General features: G+C 38.7%; 5 protein-coding genes across 5 annotated transcripts; 3 read left to right on the top strand and 2 right to left on the bottom strand.

Annotated features, from left to right (window-relative positions):
* Window positions 1-332: 332 nt before the first annotated feature.
* Window positions 333-608, top strand: CLUP02_11182 (uncharacterized protein; the record flags this gene model as incomplete). The annotated part of the gene is made up of 1 exon (XM_049290150.1): window positions 333-608. One exon carries the CDS (start codon window positions 333-335, stop codon window positions 606-608), a length of 276 nt encoding a protein of 91 aa, XP_049147295.1.
* Window positions 609-1,770: 1,162 nt separating this feature from the next.
* On the bottom strand, window positions 1,771-1,962 carry CLUP02_11181 (uncharacterized protein; the record flags this gene model as incomplete). Its single annotated transcript, XM_049290149.1, has 1 exon — window positions 1,771-1,962. One exon carries the CDS (start codon window positions 1,960-1,962, stop codon window positions 1,771-1,773), a length of 192 nt encoding a protein of 63 aa, XP_049147294.1.
* A 1,378-nt stretch (window positions 1,963-3,340) lies between these two features.
* On the bottom strand, window positions 3,341-4,294 carry CLUP02_11180 (uncharacterized protein; the record flags this gene model as incomplete). The annotated part of the gene is made up of 5 exons (XM_049290148.1): window positions 3,341-3,615; window positions 3,660-3,834; window positions 3,880-4,056; window positions 4,132-4,233; window positions 4,262-4,294. The coding sequence occupies 5 exons, from the start codon at window positions 4,292-4,294 to the stop codon at window positions 3,341-3,343; spliced, it is 762 nt and encodes a 253-aa protein (XP_049147293.1).
* A 131-nt stretch (window positions 4,295-4,425) lies between these two features.
* On the top strand, window positions 4,426-5,232 carry CLUP02_11179 (SIS domain-containing protein; the record flags this gene model as incomplete). The annotated part of the gene is made up of 1 exon (XM_049290147.1): window positions 4,426-5,232. One exon carries the CDS (start codon window positions 4,426-4,428, stop codon window positions 5,230-5,232), a length of 807 nt encoding a protein of 268 aa, XP_049147292.1.
* A 1,937-nt stretch (window positions 5,233-7,169) lies between these two features.
* CLUP02_11178 (major facilitator superfamily transporter) lies at window positions 7,170-9,108 on the top strand (the record flags this gene model as incomplete). Its single annotated transcript, XM_049290146.1, has 3 exons — window positions 7,170-7,945; window positions 8,005-8,140; window positions 8,194-9,108. 3 exons carry the CDS (start codon window positions 7,170-7,172, stop codon window positions 9,106-9,108), a joined length of 1,827 nt encoding a protein of 608 aa, XP_049147291.1.
* Window positions 9,109-18,663: the final 9,555 nt, after the last annotated feature.

Below are 18,663 nucleotides of genomic sequence, written 5' to 3'. Positions count from 1 at the left end.
TGTATGACGGGGCGGCCATCTGGGACGGTCCTGGAGACAGATAGACTGGATGGAGACTTGAAGTTTTGGAGTTTTGGGGACAAGAGTCGAACGGCCGGAGTCGACCCGTTGCCCCGGAATTGAGAGACAAGACAATACTCCACCACCCATCTCGGTAGTTGAGAGTGGTCAAGACTTTCAGACATGCTTGACATGGACGAGAAGGAATAAGGAAGGAGGATTCAGGAAGACGCAACGACCAGGTCCTGCTGCACTGTTGTCAGCACAGTACAAGCAGGGTACGGCCGACCTAGCCGTGTTGGGGGAGACGAGAACCTCTCAGTAGAGAGTGAATGTATGGAGAAACTCAAGTTGCATACTGCTGCAGCTTCATCAGTGGAGAGAGAAAGGAGCCCGGGCCATCGATAACGTTCCGCAGCCGTCCCGTCAGGACATCATTGGGCCTCTGCACATGCTGGGTCTTACACAGGTGCAGAGCCATCTCTCCAATTTTATCTGAATCCCCGTTTTGGATCCTGTTGCCAGTTGGGAGGGGGGATGCCGTGAGAGAGTTGAGACTGAGGCTCTTATCACGGCCGGTGAGGACGACAGCCAACAACTGCCGATGATTTTCTCACGGGTTTCACAGTTGGGTGAGGGTCGGCAAGGCGCGCGTTAACAAGCACCCGTTCGTCATGAGTCCGGAAAAGCCGTGATGGGCGCAAGTCCGGGCGCCGGGCGCCGTCCGAACCAAACCCCCAACCCCAACCAGGCACCTCAGCACCAGCCAGTCATTCCATCATCCTGTCTGCAATAGCTGCCATCTTGGGTGACATGCGACAGACGTTTTGAGACGAGGTGAAGTGGACGTGGCTTTTTCGCGCTTGTCCGATCTGATTCCCAGAATAGACACTAATGGTTCGTGTCAATAGGTAGTATGTTCCTGGTTTCGGTTGACTTTCTTGATGAAGCCTGAAGGTGAGGCGTGGAGGGCACATTCACAGTGTCGACTACATTTGCCAAGAAAGGAAATAGAGTCGGGGTCGCCTCAGCCCTCGTAGACTGCGAGACAACCCCCTCCAGAAAGTGCTACGTTGAACCGATTTGCGAGCAAAAGAACAGATGAAGAGACCATGGGGTGCAGATCCAAGAAAACGGCTCCTTCAGATAAACCTCTCTGCTGGACTAAAAATTGGTCCGTTGTACAGGTAAGGGGCGATGATATTCTGCCACCAGCTGCCGCTATTCTGCCACCAAGTGTGGCTGCGGCCGCCACACGACCGCCGGTCTCGGGTACACACGTGAGCTAGGCTCTACGTAGTCAGCATTCGGATGGGCTAGGCCAATCAGAGGCCGGCAATTAACTTGAATTATTTTAGTAAAAAGTACGGTAATCGACGCGTTAGCCCAAGTCGACGTATTAGCCCAAGTCGACGAATTGGCCTAAGTCAACGATTCTGTTAAATTAGCCTAATTAGCCTAATTGCCCAGCTGCCCAGCTGCCCAGCTGCCCAATTGACTCGCTCGAACGAGGTCGAGGATTTGCGACGCTTATTTAGGTAGGTTAACTCTGCGAGGCGTTGCTACTTTCGATCGCGACTGCCGTCTCGTAGGTCTCGTTAAGTGCTGCTCTAGCCTCGGGTAGGGTAGAAAAACGCTAGCTATAAAGTGGGCAGTCGTACTCTACGTAGCCGTATTCGTCGTAATTAACGGCATGCTAGTAGACGAAGGGATCGTTAACTTCGCGATTATTCTCTTCTTACGGCATATTAACGTTAGGAATAGCTTCAATTAGCGGCAGCGGTAGCGGTAGCGACGGCGAGGTTGACGAAGTGGTGGTTGTAGGTGGGTAGGTAGGTAGGTAGGTAGGTAAGTGGGTAGGTAAGTGGGTGGGTATGGGCAGCTGGCCTCCGGGCTCGGAGGCAGGGGCGGTCGCAGCCACACTTGGGGGCGGGATATCGGCAGGTGCTGGCAGAATATCATCGCCCCAGGTAAGTTGGGGTAACTGAGAGCCAAGACTAGCTAAGGTGTGAGAGAATGGTGATCATAGCCGAGCATATGCAAAAACCACTTTACTGAGTACTCACGAATCCGAGTTCCTCGCCATTGACTTTGAGCACTGGAGTTTTCCTCGCCACTACCTGCAACTTGTGCAATTTGTCTGACTCTCGGGTGGGAGGGGAAGGGAAAGTAGGGAGGGGGGCAGGCAATCAAGGCTCCCCTGCCGCCAGATCTAGCAGAGAACAGCACAGACGGCAGCTCCCGACCAGAAGGTCGGGTCAAGCCAAGTGTGTGAGTAGAAAGTTAATGGTAGTGCTCGAAAGCCTCGAAGACGTGTGGTGTGTCTTGGCCACCAAGAGGACCCAGGGACTAAGGACCGAATGTCACCCTTGAACCCAGCCCCGACTTGGCCAGAAAGGAGTCGATCAACGATGACTGGACAGGGGCATGAAACTGACTCACTCTTGTTCTCTCTCTCCTCCAGGGCCCCCACCCTTCTTCTGTGGCTGGTGAGAGTGCTCTGTAAAGTTCAGGGACTCCAAGAAAGTAAAATGTCACCTCGAAAGGAGGCTCTGCCATGTCAGCTTGCGTCTGCAGCTTTCTGGGCGCCATTTATCGGTTAAAGCTGCCCAAAGACAGCTTAAGCCCCGATGCGCCTAGACGCCATCCGCCCACTCCTTTCGCTGGTGTGACCCTTTCCGCCCATCCACTTCCCGAAGAGGCGAAGGAGCCCCTCCATCTCCCATATTGCGGTGCCACCGGGGAGGACGGCAAGACGCTCGTTAGCGCGCGCACACAAAGAAAAAGACCTCTGTCAAATATATTCCGTTTCAATGAATAGGTATCCGTAATCGCCTTGTCATCGCAATTGTGGATGACGTTGACTCCATCGATATTGCGTCGTCTTTTCCTTAGTGCGGCTGAGAGCGAGTTTCCTTATGCCCAGTAGGCCTGATGATTGAGACAGGAACGGTTTCAACACGTAGTTTTCCTTCTAGAAGAAGCCAAATAAGCAAGAAACTCACCTTGAGTACGACAGCGTCATCTGAAAGCTTCTTCAGATGAGGTTCGACACGTCAGGGAGCCTGGACAACATTGGATGCGATGCAAGGGGACCGTATGTCAGAGTCAGACACCTTGCCGTGCTACCAACGGCGGCCAGCACGTGTCCAGCCTAGCCACCCAGCGTCTAAATCTATGTCCAACAGGCGGCTATCTTGGCGGGAGGGGGCCATGGCGTACCAGGCGCAGCTCGAAGGGGATCACGACAGCTGTAGAATGACAGGAATTAACGAGGGGGCGTTTAGAAACCGAAAAAAGCAATCTACGGAGAGATGCGTCTAGCGTGGATTGATAAACATTAAAGTTTGGCCCAGCTTCTCGCCCGAATCAGGACGCCACGGACGCCCATCAGATTGATCAGAGGGGACGATCTCTTGTCCTGGTTAGACGGAGATGAAGTGAGTTTGGGGGAGATGGCCAAGACCTGCAGATGTCCTCTTCTGACCCTTGCCAGCATGCAGGTACACCGAGGCCCAGAACCCAGGCTCGACCAGCTTCTCTCTTTGATATCTACGAATAATACACTATGGACGGTCCACGGGATATCCACGTCGTCCCGTCGCGTCGGTGTGGCTTGACAAACCCCCCATCCCGTCCCGGAACAAATCAAGACATACCACCGATGAACCGAGGTGGGAACTGATAACAGCATTCTCGCGGGATGAGGTGGCTTACATTATGCAAAGTCTGGCATATGCCTGCTCCTCGGAGGCGCACGAACCCTCGCGTCAGGTTTCCTATTGGATTAAGGGGAGGGGGGTTTACCAGTCTTGGCCCGTTGTTTATTGTGGGCTATTTTGAGACTGCGACTTCGTCACCCTTCCCACGCCTTCTTACCGCGGCCAAACGTGCATGTCCAGAGTAAATGAAAGGGCTCTCTCTGAGCTTGTACCCCCCCGACACGGTGAAGCATGGTTCACCTTGGATACCGCTTCGCTGTGGAAAAGGATGCCCACCCTCTGTCATGAACTTTGACGGCAGATCGCCCATGATAGGCTCGAGCCAGGGACCTCCCTGTGCATCAAATTGAGGATCCGCTTTACGCCCAACGACCAAACTCCTCTTTTTTTCTAGGCTTACAAGTTACACTAGACTGAATATACTGGAGATATCGATGGCTCCAAGGTATCCGATGGATCGAGCACCTTTGATCGGTATTAAAGAGCGGATCTTCCTCTCTCCATCACGGGTCTATCATCAGCAAGATCATCAGCTTCACTTTCCAACCACCTTTCTTCTTCTCATCAAACATCAACAGAGTTGATTAAAACAAATCAGAGCCGGGCTCCATTTCACTGCTTCACTTCTTCCGAGCAACAGAAACATCAAGCCTCACCCGCTCCTTTCAACCTTTTCTCCCTTTTCCACCACACACATTTCAAAATGGTTCCTCCTCGCTCTGGATCTGCTATGGGCATGCGCAGCCGCGGCCCCGTAGAGCTCAACGTCAACCTCGCCAAATCATATGAGATCCGCGGTCCCAAGTCACCCATGCCCAGATCTCCTCTCCGCGACGTCACCCACGAGGACCGCAGGGCCTCATCATCATACGAAGACCGGCTCGATGGCGCCATCCACGTCCTCCGCACTGAAGCAAACGCCCTCATGGCCCTTACTCAGCTCTACTCCTCCGAGCGCGTCTGCCGCGACGGCTTCTACCGCTCCGTTGATGCTCTTGTCCGCCACCGCGATCACCGCGGCAAGGTCGTCTTCATCGGCGTCGGCAAGTCTGGCTGGATTGCGAAGAAGCTCACTGCCACCTTCAGCAGCTTGGGTCTCCCCGCCGTCTTCCTTCACCCCACTGAGGCCCTCCACGGTGACCTGGGCATTGTGGGAGAGTACGACACCCTCATCATGATCACCTTCTCCGGAAAGACCCCCGAGCTCATGCTCCTCCTGCCTCACCTCAACAAGAAGTGCCCTCTCATCCTCCTCACTTCACCCACCAGCATGGAGACATGCGAGATCGCAAAGGCCCGCCCTGATCTCATCCTCCTCCCTGCTCCCATCCCCGAGTCCGAGAAGGATACCTTTGGCGTCTCTGCGCCTACCACTTCTACGACCATGGCCATTGCCATGGGCGATGCCTTGGCGTATGTTGCTTCAAAGGAGATGTACTCATCGGTATCATCAGTCTTTGCAAAGAACCACCCCGGTGGCGCCATTGGCCAGGCTTTCAAGACAAAATAAACAGCCACTTGGTTATCGACTTTTGTATTGAGAAAAGCTTTCTAGTGTTTTGAGGCAGGGCGTTGTCGGATATCAGGGGGGACTTCACAGACGTTAACGGACAGAGTTCAAATTGCTCATAAGGCGTCCAATCTTCATTGTAAATATCTTGTTCGGATTCGGGATTATTAGGCAAAACTAGCGGTTTTCGGGGACTCCATAGACTTCATTTCTTATGTTCGATACCACAATTCGATGATCATATCTCGTATTACCTCAAGTTCAAACATACCTCTCTTGCCAAAACGATGCGCCACACTCCAGAACGAGGTTATAGACTGCAGGCATCTCATTTTGCCATCTCATTTCGATACAAAGTATAAAATGGAACTAAGTGTACTCGAGATGACTTCATTCCATGTACATCTGTTTCTTAGAAATTATTCACGCTTGGCATAAACATTGAATCCAGTTTATCGTACATCTCGGTGGTGCTACGTAGGGCATGTTGCATTTGTCGCCACACTAATGCAGGGTAATGGCGAGATCATCAATCCTCCCTGAGGAGGTGAAGATCGATTGATCGATGTTTGAAAAGTCTCGACTTTGGGCCTCCTTGTTTGCAAACACCTCACATCAACGTACAAATGTGTCGTTGCACATATCCTGATACTTCATCCACCGGCCTAGTGATACCTCGCCAGGCACTCTTTTGCCGTGCCGTGATGCCGACATAAGGCTAGGTAGTACATATTCCATAATCCCCTCAAGTCTCAGCAAAGGAAAAGATCCCAAACCCAGAGTTTCTTCTGCGGAGCATATGTGCCACACGGCGTGAGCGGGTGGATGAATGAGTGCCGTGCTTGCCTCTCTTGCCAGAGATCTGGGACTGACACAACCCACACCCACCCACTGTCACAAGTCAAAAATCTCCATGAGTTTGTTTTGCCTTTGCTGCCCAGAACCCAGAACGGCAAGTGAGTAAGAGAAAGAGAGAAGCAGAACCCCGCTTGTCCGCCTCGACTGGAGTTGGCACCTGCAATCTCTTTCACACAACAAGTTCTAGACGCCGCACCTTGGTTCCCTCAGATCCTGTCGTCCAGTCGCCCTTCCTCCTATCATTGGCAGACGACGGACGTTGACCCTGCCATCTCTACTTGAGCCCCTGCAGGATGATCGCCCGTGCATAGCCAGGGAATATTCCTTGAGTACGGACCAATCGACCGACAGGGGCTTCCTGGTCTTATCCCACTAGGAACCTCACCAGCGTCGCATTGACTCGATCCAACGGAGGGTACGTACTCCACCCACGCACATTCGGGTCGAAAGTCCTTAAAACAGTTTGATATAACGCCAACCCGTAACGGCACGTGGGGTTTGACGCGTAGTTGCCGGGATAGGGGGGCATGGGCCACCCGAAAGGCTTTCCTTTTGGCACATCATCTTTGCGGCTTGCCCGCTGCGGTCGTCCGTTGTGGGCACCATCCCATCCCTCCCCCGTCGCGTCTCGTTGATTCAGGAGTCCTCAGAGAAATTAATAATTCCTGGGTTATCGCTGCGGTGCCGCCGATCCGCACCCAAGGTGATCCTAGTCGATCACCGGCCCTGGGGTCCCCAAGCATGATGATGAGCTGTGTTCATCATCAGCCACCCCGAGCTGGCGGCTACAACGACGTATGCCATGTGGGGAGGGGGGGCGTGGGATGTAAGGCCTGCGTTGCTTTAGACGCTGCCCGTCAATTATCCAAGACATGCGTAGCACAGCAAGCGAGAATGATGTGGTTCTCGCCCCTTGGACTTCATGGTCCTGATAGGGTCGGTCCCCGTCCTCGGCGGGCTCCTTTCCCTGCCTCTTGCAGTTATCACTCAATGAGGCCCATCACTGACAGGAAAACCTCCATTCCCTCTCCTTCACTCACCGCTACCAGTCTGGAAGCTAGCAGTAATGATCCATCACCATGTCGGACTCTCTCCAAGTGCCTGACCCCGCCAGGCTACAGTTCTACCCTCCAGGTGGACAGAAGCAGACCAGATTCGCTCCTCTCCCACCGAGACCACCGCCGCCTCCTGGTAGGCACTCCTTCATCAATGCCAGGAGCTCATGGATGCGAAGAAGCCAACGCTTCCAACCTCTTGGACTTGAACCACCACCATCAGACCGCTTCTCCCGCTTGCCGCGGCTAAGCAGGTTATCATACTACCCCGTCGCCAACGAGTATATCGAGGGTGTCTTCAACGAGAAGACTGCCCTCCCTCCACGATGGTCCTTTTACGTACCAGACTTTGACTTTGATGTCGAGGACTTTAAGAAATATGACGAGAAGCCAGAAAATGAAGACGACGAGGGCCCGCCCACAGCCCTCAAGGCCTTCCGTGTCGACTTTTGGGATGGAGACCCGGATGACCCAAAGAACTGGTCGACGGCCTACCGTGTGCTCGTCGTCGCCATGTTTGCCTTGACGACACTGGCTACGGGCATCTACTCGACGGCCTACTCCAGTGGTATCACCCAGATGAGCCAAGAGCTCAACGTCACCAACCCTTCGCTACCTCTCCTCGGTATCTCTCTTTACCTCGTCGGCCTTGCCCTTGGTGCCCTTATCATGGCACCTTTGAGTGAGACCTTCGGCCGAAGACCAATGTACATTGGCGGCCTGACAGTATTCTTGGGACTGATTCCTCTCGCCGCACTGGCAACCAACTTCACGATGGTCATCGTGGCACGTTTCTTAGGGTAAGCCGCCTTCACATTGTTCCTTCACTTATAAGATCAGTTGCTCACACGAACTCCAGTGCTGTCGCGGGAAGTGTCATGCTTTCCAACGTTGGCGGCTCCATCATGGACATCACGAACCCCAAATACTTGCCGCTGGCTATGTCAGTGTACTCATTCGGACCCCTCAACGGTCCCGTCCTCGGGCCTCTCATGGTAAGTTCCAATCACTCAAGATCCTCGGCCCAGGTCACTAACAATAATGACAGGGCGGATTTCTCGTTGAAGCCTTCGGCTGGAGATCACTCAACTGGATGTCATTGATCTCAACAGCCGTCGGAGCTCTCTTCATCATGACCGTTCCAGAGACGTACCGGCCTACACTTCTGAGAAAGAAGGCTGCTGCAAAGCGGCAAGAAGAGGAAGACCACAGATACTGGTCCGACTTTGACGACACCGTCCCTATTTTCCGCAGAATCAGGACGGCCGTGTCCCGTCCCTTCATCCTGTCCTTCACTGAGCCCGTGCTCATGTTCTGGAACATTTACATATCTGTCATTTACGCCATCGTCCAGTTGGCCTACGTCGCATTTCCTATTGTCTACACCACCGAGCGCGGCTGGAGCGTCGCCATTTCTGGTCTCGCCTTCCTCGGCGTCTTTGTCGGTATCGCGCTCGTCCTAGCCACCGAGCCGCTTCTCAGAAAGCTGGTCAATCGCCAACCCAAGAACCCGGAGACTGGCCAACAGGAGCCAGAGGCAGTCGTCCTTCTCATCTGCATCGGTGCGGTCCTGGAGCCCGTCGGCCAGCTCTCATTCGCTCTGACTTCCCTACCCATCGACATCCCCTTTTACTGGAGTGTCCTATCTGGTGTCCCCTTCGGCTACGGCTTCGGCCTCGTCTTCATTTACGGAACCAGCTACATCTCAAAAGTCTTTGGCATGTACGCGACCTCCGCCTCAGCCGGTAACCTCGTCTTCAGATCTATTCTGGGCGCCGTGTTGGTGCTCGTCGGCAAGAGCATGTACGCCGCCCTGACACCGCGCATCGCGGGCATTACGGTCGGTGTCGCCGAGGTCGTGCTCATGCCCGTCCCCTTTATCTTTTATAAGTGGGGCAAGAAGATTCGGCAGAGAAGCAAACTTATTCAAACTTTAGAGGAGCAAGCGAAGAAGATATCTTAATTTTTTTATCCCCTCTGTACTACGGAAACCGGAAAGTGTCGGATTAGAAGTCTAATTCGACCGCAGTATATAGCCGACTGCGCAGGGGCCAATTAGGGGCCCTATTTATAATTATTATAACCAGCCTAACCTACGGTTAGAACCTCCTTTTTATACTTATTACGTAAATATTTATATAGTTTAATTAATCTCTTCGTTAATTACGGTTCGAATTAATTATTTTATAATAAGGATATTAATACTAATTAGTAATTAAATTCTATTATTATAGATTAATAAGGTATCTTATTATATAAAAAAGATGACTTTTTAATACTATACGGGATAAGAGATTTATATTAATTAACTTTATAAAAATAAATTAAAAAAGAGGCAATTCTTAAACACTATACGGAATTAAGTAATTATAGCCCTTTATTATTTATAAAAGGTCGACGTTTATTATATTAAATTATATTAATTAATAGAACTATTTAAGTAACTAGCCTTTTATTATCGTCCTAAGTAGCTTTTTTATTAAATAACTTTTTCGTAACCGGCCCGTAATTAGAAATTAACTAGTTAAATTAGTAAAAAGAAATACTTACGTAATAACTACTTATTTAATTAATTAATATAACGAACGAGCTTAATAATATAATATAAAAAAGTACTACGTAATTAAAAAAGGGGATTTTTAAACGTAAATATTCTTATTTAGTCGTAAAAGTAACCCTATAGGAGTTATTAAGCTAAGAGATTTATAGTATATAGAAAAGTCTATTATTACGAGGATTTTATAAATACGACTTTAAGCCCGTAATTTAAATAACTTCTTTATAGCTTTCTTAATTACCCCTTAAGTATTATTTAAGAATATAATATAAAGAATAGTTTAATAAGAGAGGAGGGGATTTAAAGGTTTTAATAATATTAAGTTAAGAATATTATAGATCTTAGAGATTAAACTAAAAAAAAGGTAGCTACCCTAAAATAATCCTACGACCTCTTGCTAAAGTTATTATTAACTAAAAAAAAGGCTAAAAGACGAGGATTTAAAAAAAAAAAAAGAATTTTTTAAAAGGCTACTAAAAGGCTTTTTTTTATATTAGCTCCCGGCATAAGATTACTAATTTTAAGAAATTAACTAAATAATAAAAGGGATTATTAGTAAGTAATAATTACTTAATTATAATTAAGCTACGAAAAAAACTATTTAAAAAATATAAAATAGGGTACTAAGAGGCCGTAAAAAATAAAATTTTTAAAGTATTTAACCCTATTACGTATGAGTAATAAGTAAGTATTTTTGATAAGTTTTTAAAATTTATAATTTTATAAAAAAAAGGGCTTAACTTTATTAACTATACTTAACGGCCTATATAGTTCTTAATAACTTATATAGCTCTTTTACGAGCCGCCCAGTATTTATTTTTAACTATTTTTATAAAATATTACCTTAAAAGAGGTAAGTTAAAAAAAGAAGTTATTTAGAGATTATAAAGAGTACGAGGCTTAAGAGGCTAGAAGTATATAGGATAATAAAAATTAGTAACTAGTAAAGATCCCGAGACTAATTATTATATCTTTTTATAATAATATAAACGTTTATTATTATTATTATAAAAAAGAATTACTAAAACCTACCCTTTTATACTAAATAAAAAAGAGGATCTTAATAAGTATAATAACTAGTAATTTAAAAAGGTAATAATAATTATTAAAAATAATAAAAACGAGAATAATAGTAAGATAATAAAAAAAAGTAAAAATCTCTTAGACTTTAATAAATTCGTTAAGTAATAAAAATACGGATTTATTATAATTAGTGCGCGGATTAAATATATTTTTATTAAAATTAAATATACTAACGATTATTAATATAAGTATAAGCTAGAGTATAACCCTTAGCGAGTTAAGGTAAAAAAGAAGAGGATAAAACCCGATCCTAAATAGAATCCTAATTTCTTATAAATAAGTAAATATTAACCCGGATTATTAAAAGACGTAAATATATAGAATTACGGATTAACTTAATAATAAGTAAATTAATATAATATTAATTTATTTAACTAAGGTTTATAAAAAAAAGGGGCTATAGGGGCAACCCCTATTTTATAAGATTATAAACGACCTTAGTTATTAACTAAACGAATAGTTTATAAGTATAAGCTTAGGAATTATAAAAGTAGTTAATAGATTTTTTTATAGACGAGGGGTATTATTAGCGTAATTATAATTACGAGAGCTATATGAAATATTAGTAACAATAATTATAAAGGAGGAATTCGTATTATAGAACTAAGTATAGGTTAATAGAGCGTATAATCGTTTTAATAAATTTAAAAAAAGGGTAAACGACCTAAATTTCCTCCCTATAATTATTAATAGAAATCTATCGTTATAAAAAGATATACCGGGGTAAAATATAGTACTAAAAGTATAATAATTAATAATTTTATTTATTTTAATTTATAACTTATTACTGCTATTAATACGAAATTCGGCGCCGATTAGTTAATAAAAAAGGAAGTAAACGACCCGAAGTTATTAATAATACGTAGCGACGTAGGGATTATATATAGATACTAAAAATCTAATAATAAATACGAGGTAATTTATAAACCTTAAAAAGATCTTTTTAAAAGAGAAGTTATACTCTAGGGGGAAGTATAAGGTCTTATAAAAAACCTTAATAATATTTTATAATTATTATAAAAAAGTTAAAATTAGGGAATACTGATATTATTTAGTAATTAATATCGTACTTATAAGTAAAGCCTCTAATTATTATTATAAAGTAATACGTAATCTCGATTAAAACGACTTTTTTAATATAATTAACGTAATTTAAAGCCGCTTCGAGACTTATAATAAGAACTTAGAGCTCCTATTTAAGCTATGAGCGATTTTTAATATATTTATAGCTAGGATAATAAAAAATGAATTATAAATAGAGATCCTTAAAGAGCTTATTAATCGAATTAATAAGCTAGCAAAAACCTAGCTAAATAAGGAAATAAATAAGTAAAAAGTTAAATATTTTTATATTATAGTTTAGTATATATTAAAAATAAAAATAAACCTATACTAAGTACCTAAAGATTACGAGACGCTTTATTTAAAGCTAAGATTTAGCTTTAATATTAAAACGAGAATACTATACTAAACCTACCTCTAAGTATACGACGGCCCTTATTAATAATATTAAGTTAATTGAACGTATAATAAAAAAAGAAAAGAGGCTAGATATAGTAATTATTAGTAAGGAGGCCTAAATTTATTAAATAAATAGAGATTTAACTTATAAATAGGGTAATAAAAGAAGTAATACTATATTTATAAAAAGGATAGATATTAATTAAATAACTACTTTAAGAAAGAGCATACTAAATTATATAAATAATATAAAAAGTCGAGGGTAGTAAATAGTAAAACTAACCCTCGTTAATTTAACTAATTCTCTATTATATATAAGGGTAGATCTGGGGGTATAGAACTTAGTAATAATAATTAAAGTAGTAGCTTAAAGTATATACCCCCTATAAGAGATTTAAAAAATAAAGAAGATCTTATTCCCTATATTAACAAATTAAATTATAACGAAATTAACGATATTAACTACTCTTTTTTTACCCCGTTAGCCTCTAGAGGATATACGAGGCTAAACGAATAAAGAGTAGTAAAAGCTCTTAATAAGTAGGCTTTTATTTATAAATAATAAGAGAAGGTCCTTTAAATAACGGATATAAAGGCGGCTAAAAAGGTAAATTTAATAGGGCCGAAGCCTATTCTCTTAATAATTAAAAAAGAAAAACGCTATTTTTTTTAATATTTAAAAAAAAAAGAATATAATACTAAGTAAATCTAGGGGTAGCTAGAGGGGTCCTTTTTATATTACTTAGATCCCTCGAATACTAAGCTTATATAAGTATTTTATATAAGCAAAAGGTACGGCCTAGATAATTTCTATAAAATTATTTTAAATACTAAAGTATTATAATAGTTAACTAAAGGAAAAGGGTAATTCTAAGTATTATAAAAGATTGCGCTAATAATACTTAATATATTAACGGTAAGTATTACGAAAATTAGTTTTAACTTAAGTAAAGAAATCGTTACCCTAAGTATAATAAAAGTAAAGACGTACTTCGGAATAATAACTTTTTATATTTTACTTATTAATACCCTATTTCTCTTATATTTAAAAAATATAGATTGACTAGGTATTATATTTAATAATATGAGGAATAGAATCTCTAGTAATAAGTACTTCGAGATAGTTAAACGACGATAGGGGTATACGTTTATAAAGCTTATTAATAATACGAAGTTAATTAATTACTTAACGGAAAGTAAGCTTAAAAAACTATACTAAAGATTTAGGTACTCGTTAATTACGAGGCTATATAACTTTTTAAAGTAATTAAGTAATAATAATATTAAAATAGGGGCGCTAGAGTAATTAATAAAAGTATACTACTAATACTAAATAAATACGTAAAGCTTACGTAAATTTAAATTTAAATTACGTAATAAACTTAATTCTAACTAGGAAATCGTTATTAATATCTTCTATTTAAATAGTTAGCTAGTACTATATATAATTAACATAGCTATATCTTTTTAAATAGGGTAATTCCTCTAGGATTTATAAGTAAAAATAGTATAAGTAGCCCTACGAAAAAGCTAGATCGATATATACTAAGGACCGCTAAACGGTATTAAAACTAATACTAGCACTAGTTTTAAGTTAATAGAATTTAGGGATAATACGACGGCCTATAGTATATAGCTAAAAGTTATACTTATTAAAGCGTATTATAGTATTAGAAAGGTAGAAAGGGTATATTAGTAATTTAAAAGGGCGTTTAGAATTATTAAAGAGGAAAATCCGGATTTTATTAATAACGAATGCCTTTAGATAGTATTTAAATACTATAATAATATTATAAGGCCTAACGGACTTATACTAACGCTATTAGTATTTAGAGTATATTTAAGAACGACCTTAGCCTCGCTATTATTACTAAGCATAAGCTAACGAGCCTAAGTAATTAAAAAAGTAATATAAATATTATGCGAGGTAAGTATAAAAAAATAAGTTAACGAGGTAATTACTATACGTAATAGGCTTAATATAGGGGGTAATTTAAATATATTATTAAATTCGGATATATAAATATAGTACGAAATTACTTAATAATAAGCTAAGCTATATAAGTTAATTTTTATTAACGAGCGCTCTTATATAATTACGAGAGATTATAACTAGCTACTCGAAATATTAATTATAGTAATTAGACCGTATTATATAAATCCTAACGAAGTAACTTCTAACTTATAAAAAGAAAAAGAGCTAAAGGAAACTATATAACCCGCAGTAAAAGTATAAGAAATTATTTTTAACAAAATCGTTATAGTAATATTAATAAATAACGAGGAAGAGGAAATTACTAAAAGGGTACTAATATTACTAATAAAACGTTATAGAAGACTACGACGGTAAGCCCTAATATAGTAATTTATTATTAATAACGAGGTAATTAATACCTTTTATATAATAAAAGAAAAAGCCGATTTTAAGCTAGTAGTTAAATTACGTAAAAAAGGCGTAATTATAACTACTAAAAAGCTATATAAGGGATTAGATCTTATCGAAGTAAATACTCTTTATAATCGAGGGGTCTATTAATTTATCTTATATAACTTAAAAAAATATATAAACCTTTATATATTTAAATTATAAATAGTTCGTAAGATTAAAAAGAAAGGAATACCCTAGCTATATAAGAAGTCTAAATATATAATTTAGGGGTATAGCGACGTTAAAAAAGCGACGCTACTTATATAATCGCTTACTATATAGTACTATAACTAACGATTAATAATAGTATTAATAATATTATTATAGAAAAAGGGATACGAGATTTAAAGCTATAATATTACCTAGGCCTATACCCAATCGGTTATAAGGCTTATAAAGAAAATCCTAGCCTATTTACTAAAGGAAATAGTTAATAAGTACTTAGAAAGTACGATTATTAAAGTACTTAAATTATTATATAAGCTCGTAAAATCGGGTACTTATTAATAGGCTACTTATTACGATTTTTATATTAATTAACTATTAATAGTTATTTTTACGTACGACCCGTACTTACTAATTATAGAGTACGAAAGCGACTAATTTAGGATTATTAGAATATAAACTAATAATATATTAGGCCTATCCGATATTGATTTTATAAAAAAGGAAAATGAGGAGCTTTAAAAAGCGGGCTTCGTAATAAAGTTAAAAGAGGTCTTTATAATAAATACCCCCTTAGTATTTAACAGTAGGATTTTTATAATTAAAAAGGAAACCGTCGTTTTTTAATAAAAGGGGTAGGGTAAAAAGATTAACCTTATTAATTTAAACGTAATTAATGTTAAGAAATAGTATAAAACTAAGCTTATATAAGGGGTATATATTATAAGTATTTATTAGCCTAAGGTAACTTTTAACTATATTAGGGTAGTATAAGCTATAAATTTAATTAAATAAAATATTAAAATACTTAATAAGTAGCTTAAATAATAATAAATAAATCTTAATTAAGGTCTCGTTTATTACCTAATTAACTTTATAATTAATAAGCTCTATGTTTTTATTAATAAGTTATTTATAAATAATAACGATCTTACTTCGTAATTAGGGTATATTATTATCCTAGCTAATAAGAGTATAAGCGAGAGCGAATTTATTATATACGGTAATATAATTTATTACTTATTAACTAAACGTAAGTAAGTAACGAGAAGTATATTAGCGTTAGAGGTTTATAATATAATTAATAGCGTTAACCTCTTTTATATAATTTTAATAATATTAAAAAAGATTACCAATCGAATTAGCCTTCTACCTATTTTAATAATTATTTATACTAATTCTTACTTATTATACAAATACTTTATTAAATTAAGAACGACAAAAAGAAAAAGGCTTATAATTAATATTATAGCCCTTAAATAATTATATAAAAAGCATAAGATACTCGAGATCCGTTAGATTAATAATAAAAATAACCTCGTAAACGCTTTTATAAAAATAGTATTAAATAAGGGATTAGAATAATTTGTAAGTAGTAAAAAAGTTATTATACGAATAGAGGGATAAGTTATATAAAAAGAGTAAAGAAAAGGGGGAAAAGGAAACGACTTAGTAAACGGGCCCGAGGTCGAATTATATTTCTAACTATAGTAATTAAATTAATAAAAAAAAAAAGTTAGTATCGGATTAGAAATCTAATTTAACTACGGTATATAACCGACTATATAGGGGCTAATTAAGGGCCCTATTTATAATTATCGTAGCTAGCCTAACCTATAATTAAAACCTCCTTTTTATACTTACTACGTAAATATTTATATAGTTTAATTAATCTCTTCGTTAACTACGGTTCGAACTAACTACCCTATAATAGGGATACTAATGAAAAGATACCCCCCTTTTCCTATATCGAATACTATACTATAAACTAGTCACTAGTTACATTCTTATTAAATAGCCTTTATTTATCAAACATCTATACTTAGAACCTCGAGCGATTAAAATATATAAGTCGACCTACCCCCTTTTAGCCACCCCCCCCTTTTAGCCACCCTATCAAAACATAGTATTAAAATATCGTTACTAACTATACTTAATTAATTAACTATCTTTTACTACTATAATAATATAATTATTATTCTCTCTAAGTAATTCGACCCCTATAAGTCGACTAGGACTAACTAAATAGTCGCTAGAGTCCTCCTAAGCTCTCTATATATCCTAAATATTCGTAAACTTAGTATTTAGGTTTATTAATATACTCTTTTTTTTCTATAGCCTTAATTAGTTAACTTTAGCTTTTAAAACTCAAATATAATACTAAGATATTACTAAATAATAAGCTTATTTACTAAATACCTTTTTTACTTTTTTAAATAGTAGTCGTTAAGTATTATAATTTAGACTAAGCTTTATAAATAACTTTAACTAATTATAAAGCTCGCTAGCCTTCCTAAGTATTAACTAGTTAATAATAGACGCCGCTAATACCTAGTTAATAGCTTTTTTAATATTACTAATTACTTACTTAGTATTTACGGTCTTTTTAGTTAGTATAACTAAGTTAGGTAGAACTATTAAATTAGTAAGTAGTCTAGCTATATTAAGAGGATATAGTCTAGTTACTTTCTACTTACTTCGTATATTTAATAACGTTAGACTAGCTAAACGAGCTTTTTAATAATAACTTAAAAAGTACCGCTTTCTAACGATAATAAAATTATCTATTATATCCTCCTTACTAAGCTCCTTTTTATACTTAAACTTAATAAGTCTAAATATAGCTATATCTAACGGCTAGAGGATATAAAAAGTATATAATAATAAGAATAGTAAGTAAATATTATTTCTATAGCATTCTTATATAAATTCTATTGTTATATAACTCCTATAACTATTTAGAATTAATAATCGAGGCTTATTAAATATACTAAGCCCCCTAAAGGGGGGGGTCTTAGTTTATAATAAGAATACTATTTTTAACTATTTAAAAGTAGTTTTATTAATTGTTTAGCTATTATTTATTATTATAAACTCCTAACTAGTATAAGGGTTAAGTTTAAGTAAAAATCACTATTACTATACCGACTTTCCCTTATATATAATTAGTAATTTAATAGCTCGATTATTAATAAAAATATATTTAATTATAAATACTTAAGTACGCGAACTAAGCTCTTTTCTTTATATTATTATAGTCTTTACTTTATTTAAAACTAGGCTATTAAATCCCTTACCCTCTAGGATACTAGTTTTATTTATATTATACTTATTAGCCTATTTAATATCGCTAATCTTTAATATATTAAGTAATCTAAATTATAACTTAATTATATTAGTAGTAGCCCTATTTAGATACTTCGAATTAATAATACGACTTCTCTAAACCTTAATTAATAAGTTCTTCTTTAAAAAAGCGTCTATCTATCTTTTCTTAAGAGGATTTATATCCCCCTAGGATCTTAGAACTCGCTTAGCGAATTTTATAAGCTATTTATAAGTTAGTATAATACTTAGATTATACTAAATACGAACTTATTAAACTAGCTAATCTTTTTATTATAAAAAAAGCCTCTAAAAGTTTATAAATACTATTACCCTTATTTAGTAGCCTTTTTTACGGTTATAAAAAGTTAACTTTAAAACTCCGAACTTAATTAAGGCCCGATTAACTAAGAGACCTCTTCTAATAGCCTTAAAAGCCTAAATAACTTTATTTTCGGTATACGAGACTATTATATATCGATAAATAAGTATATAAAAAAGAATTATATTTAGACGATTTTTATAATTATTATAGTAGTTTAAAAATCGTAGGTAGGGTTTTAATACGGTAGCTAGGATAGAGAAATAGGGTGGCCAAAAGGGGGGGGTAGCCAAAAGGGGGTAGGTCGACTTAGAATATAGATAGAATCATCATCATTATCCAAAAGTCCAATATTACCTCCCATCTTCTATCTCATCTCTCGTACGAGTACATGTGG

This window comes from Colletotrichum lupini, chromosome 5 (assembly GCF_023278565.1).
Source record: "Colletotrichum lupini chromosome 5, complete sequence".
Lineage (NCBI taxonomy): Eukaryota > Fungi > Ascomycota > Sordariomycetes > Glomerellales > Glomerellaceae > Colletotrichum > Colletotrichum lupini.
Note: the sequence above shows the minus strand (reverse complement) of the source record. Positions and strands in the feature narration are given on the sequence as shown.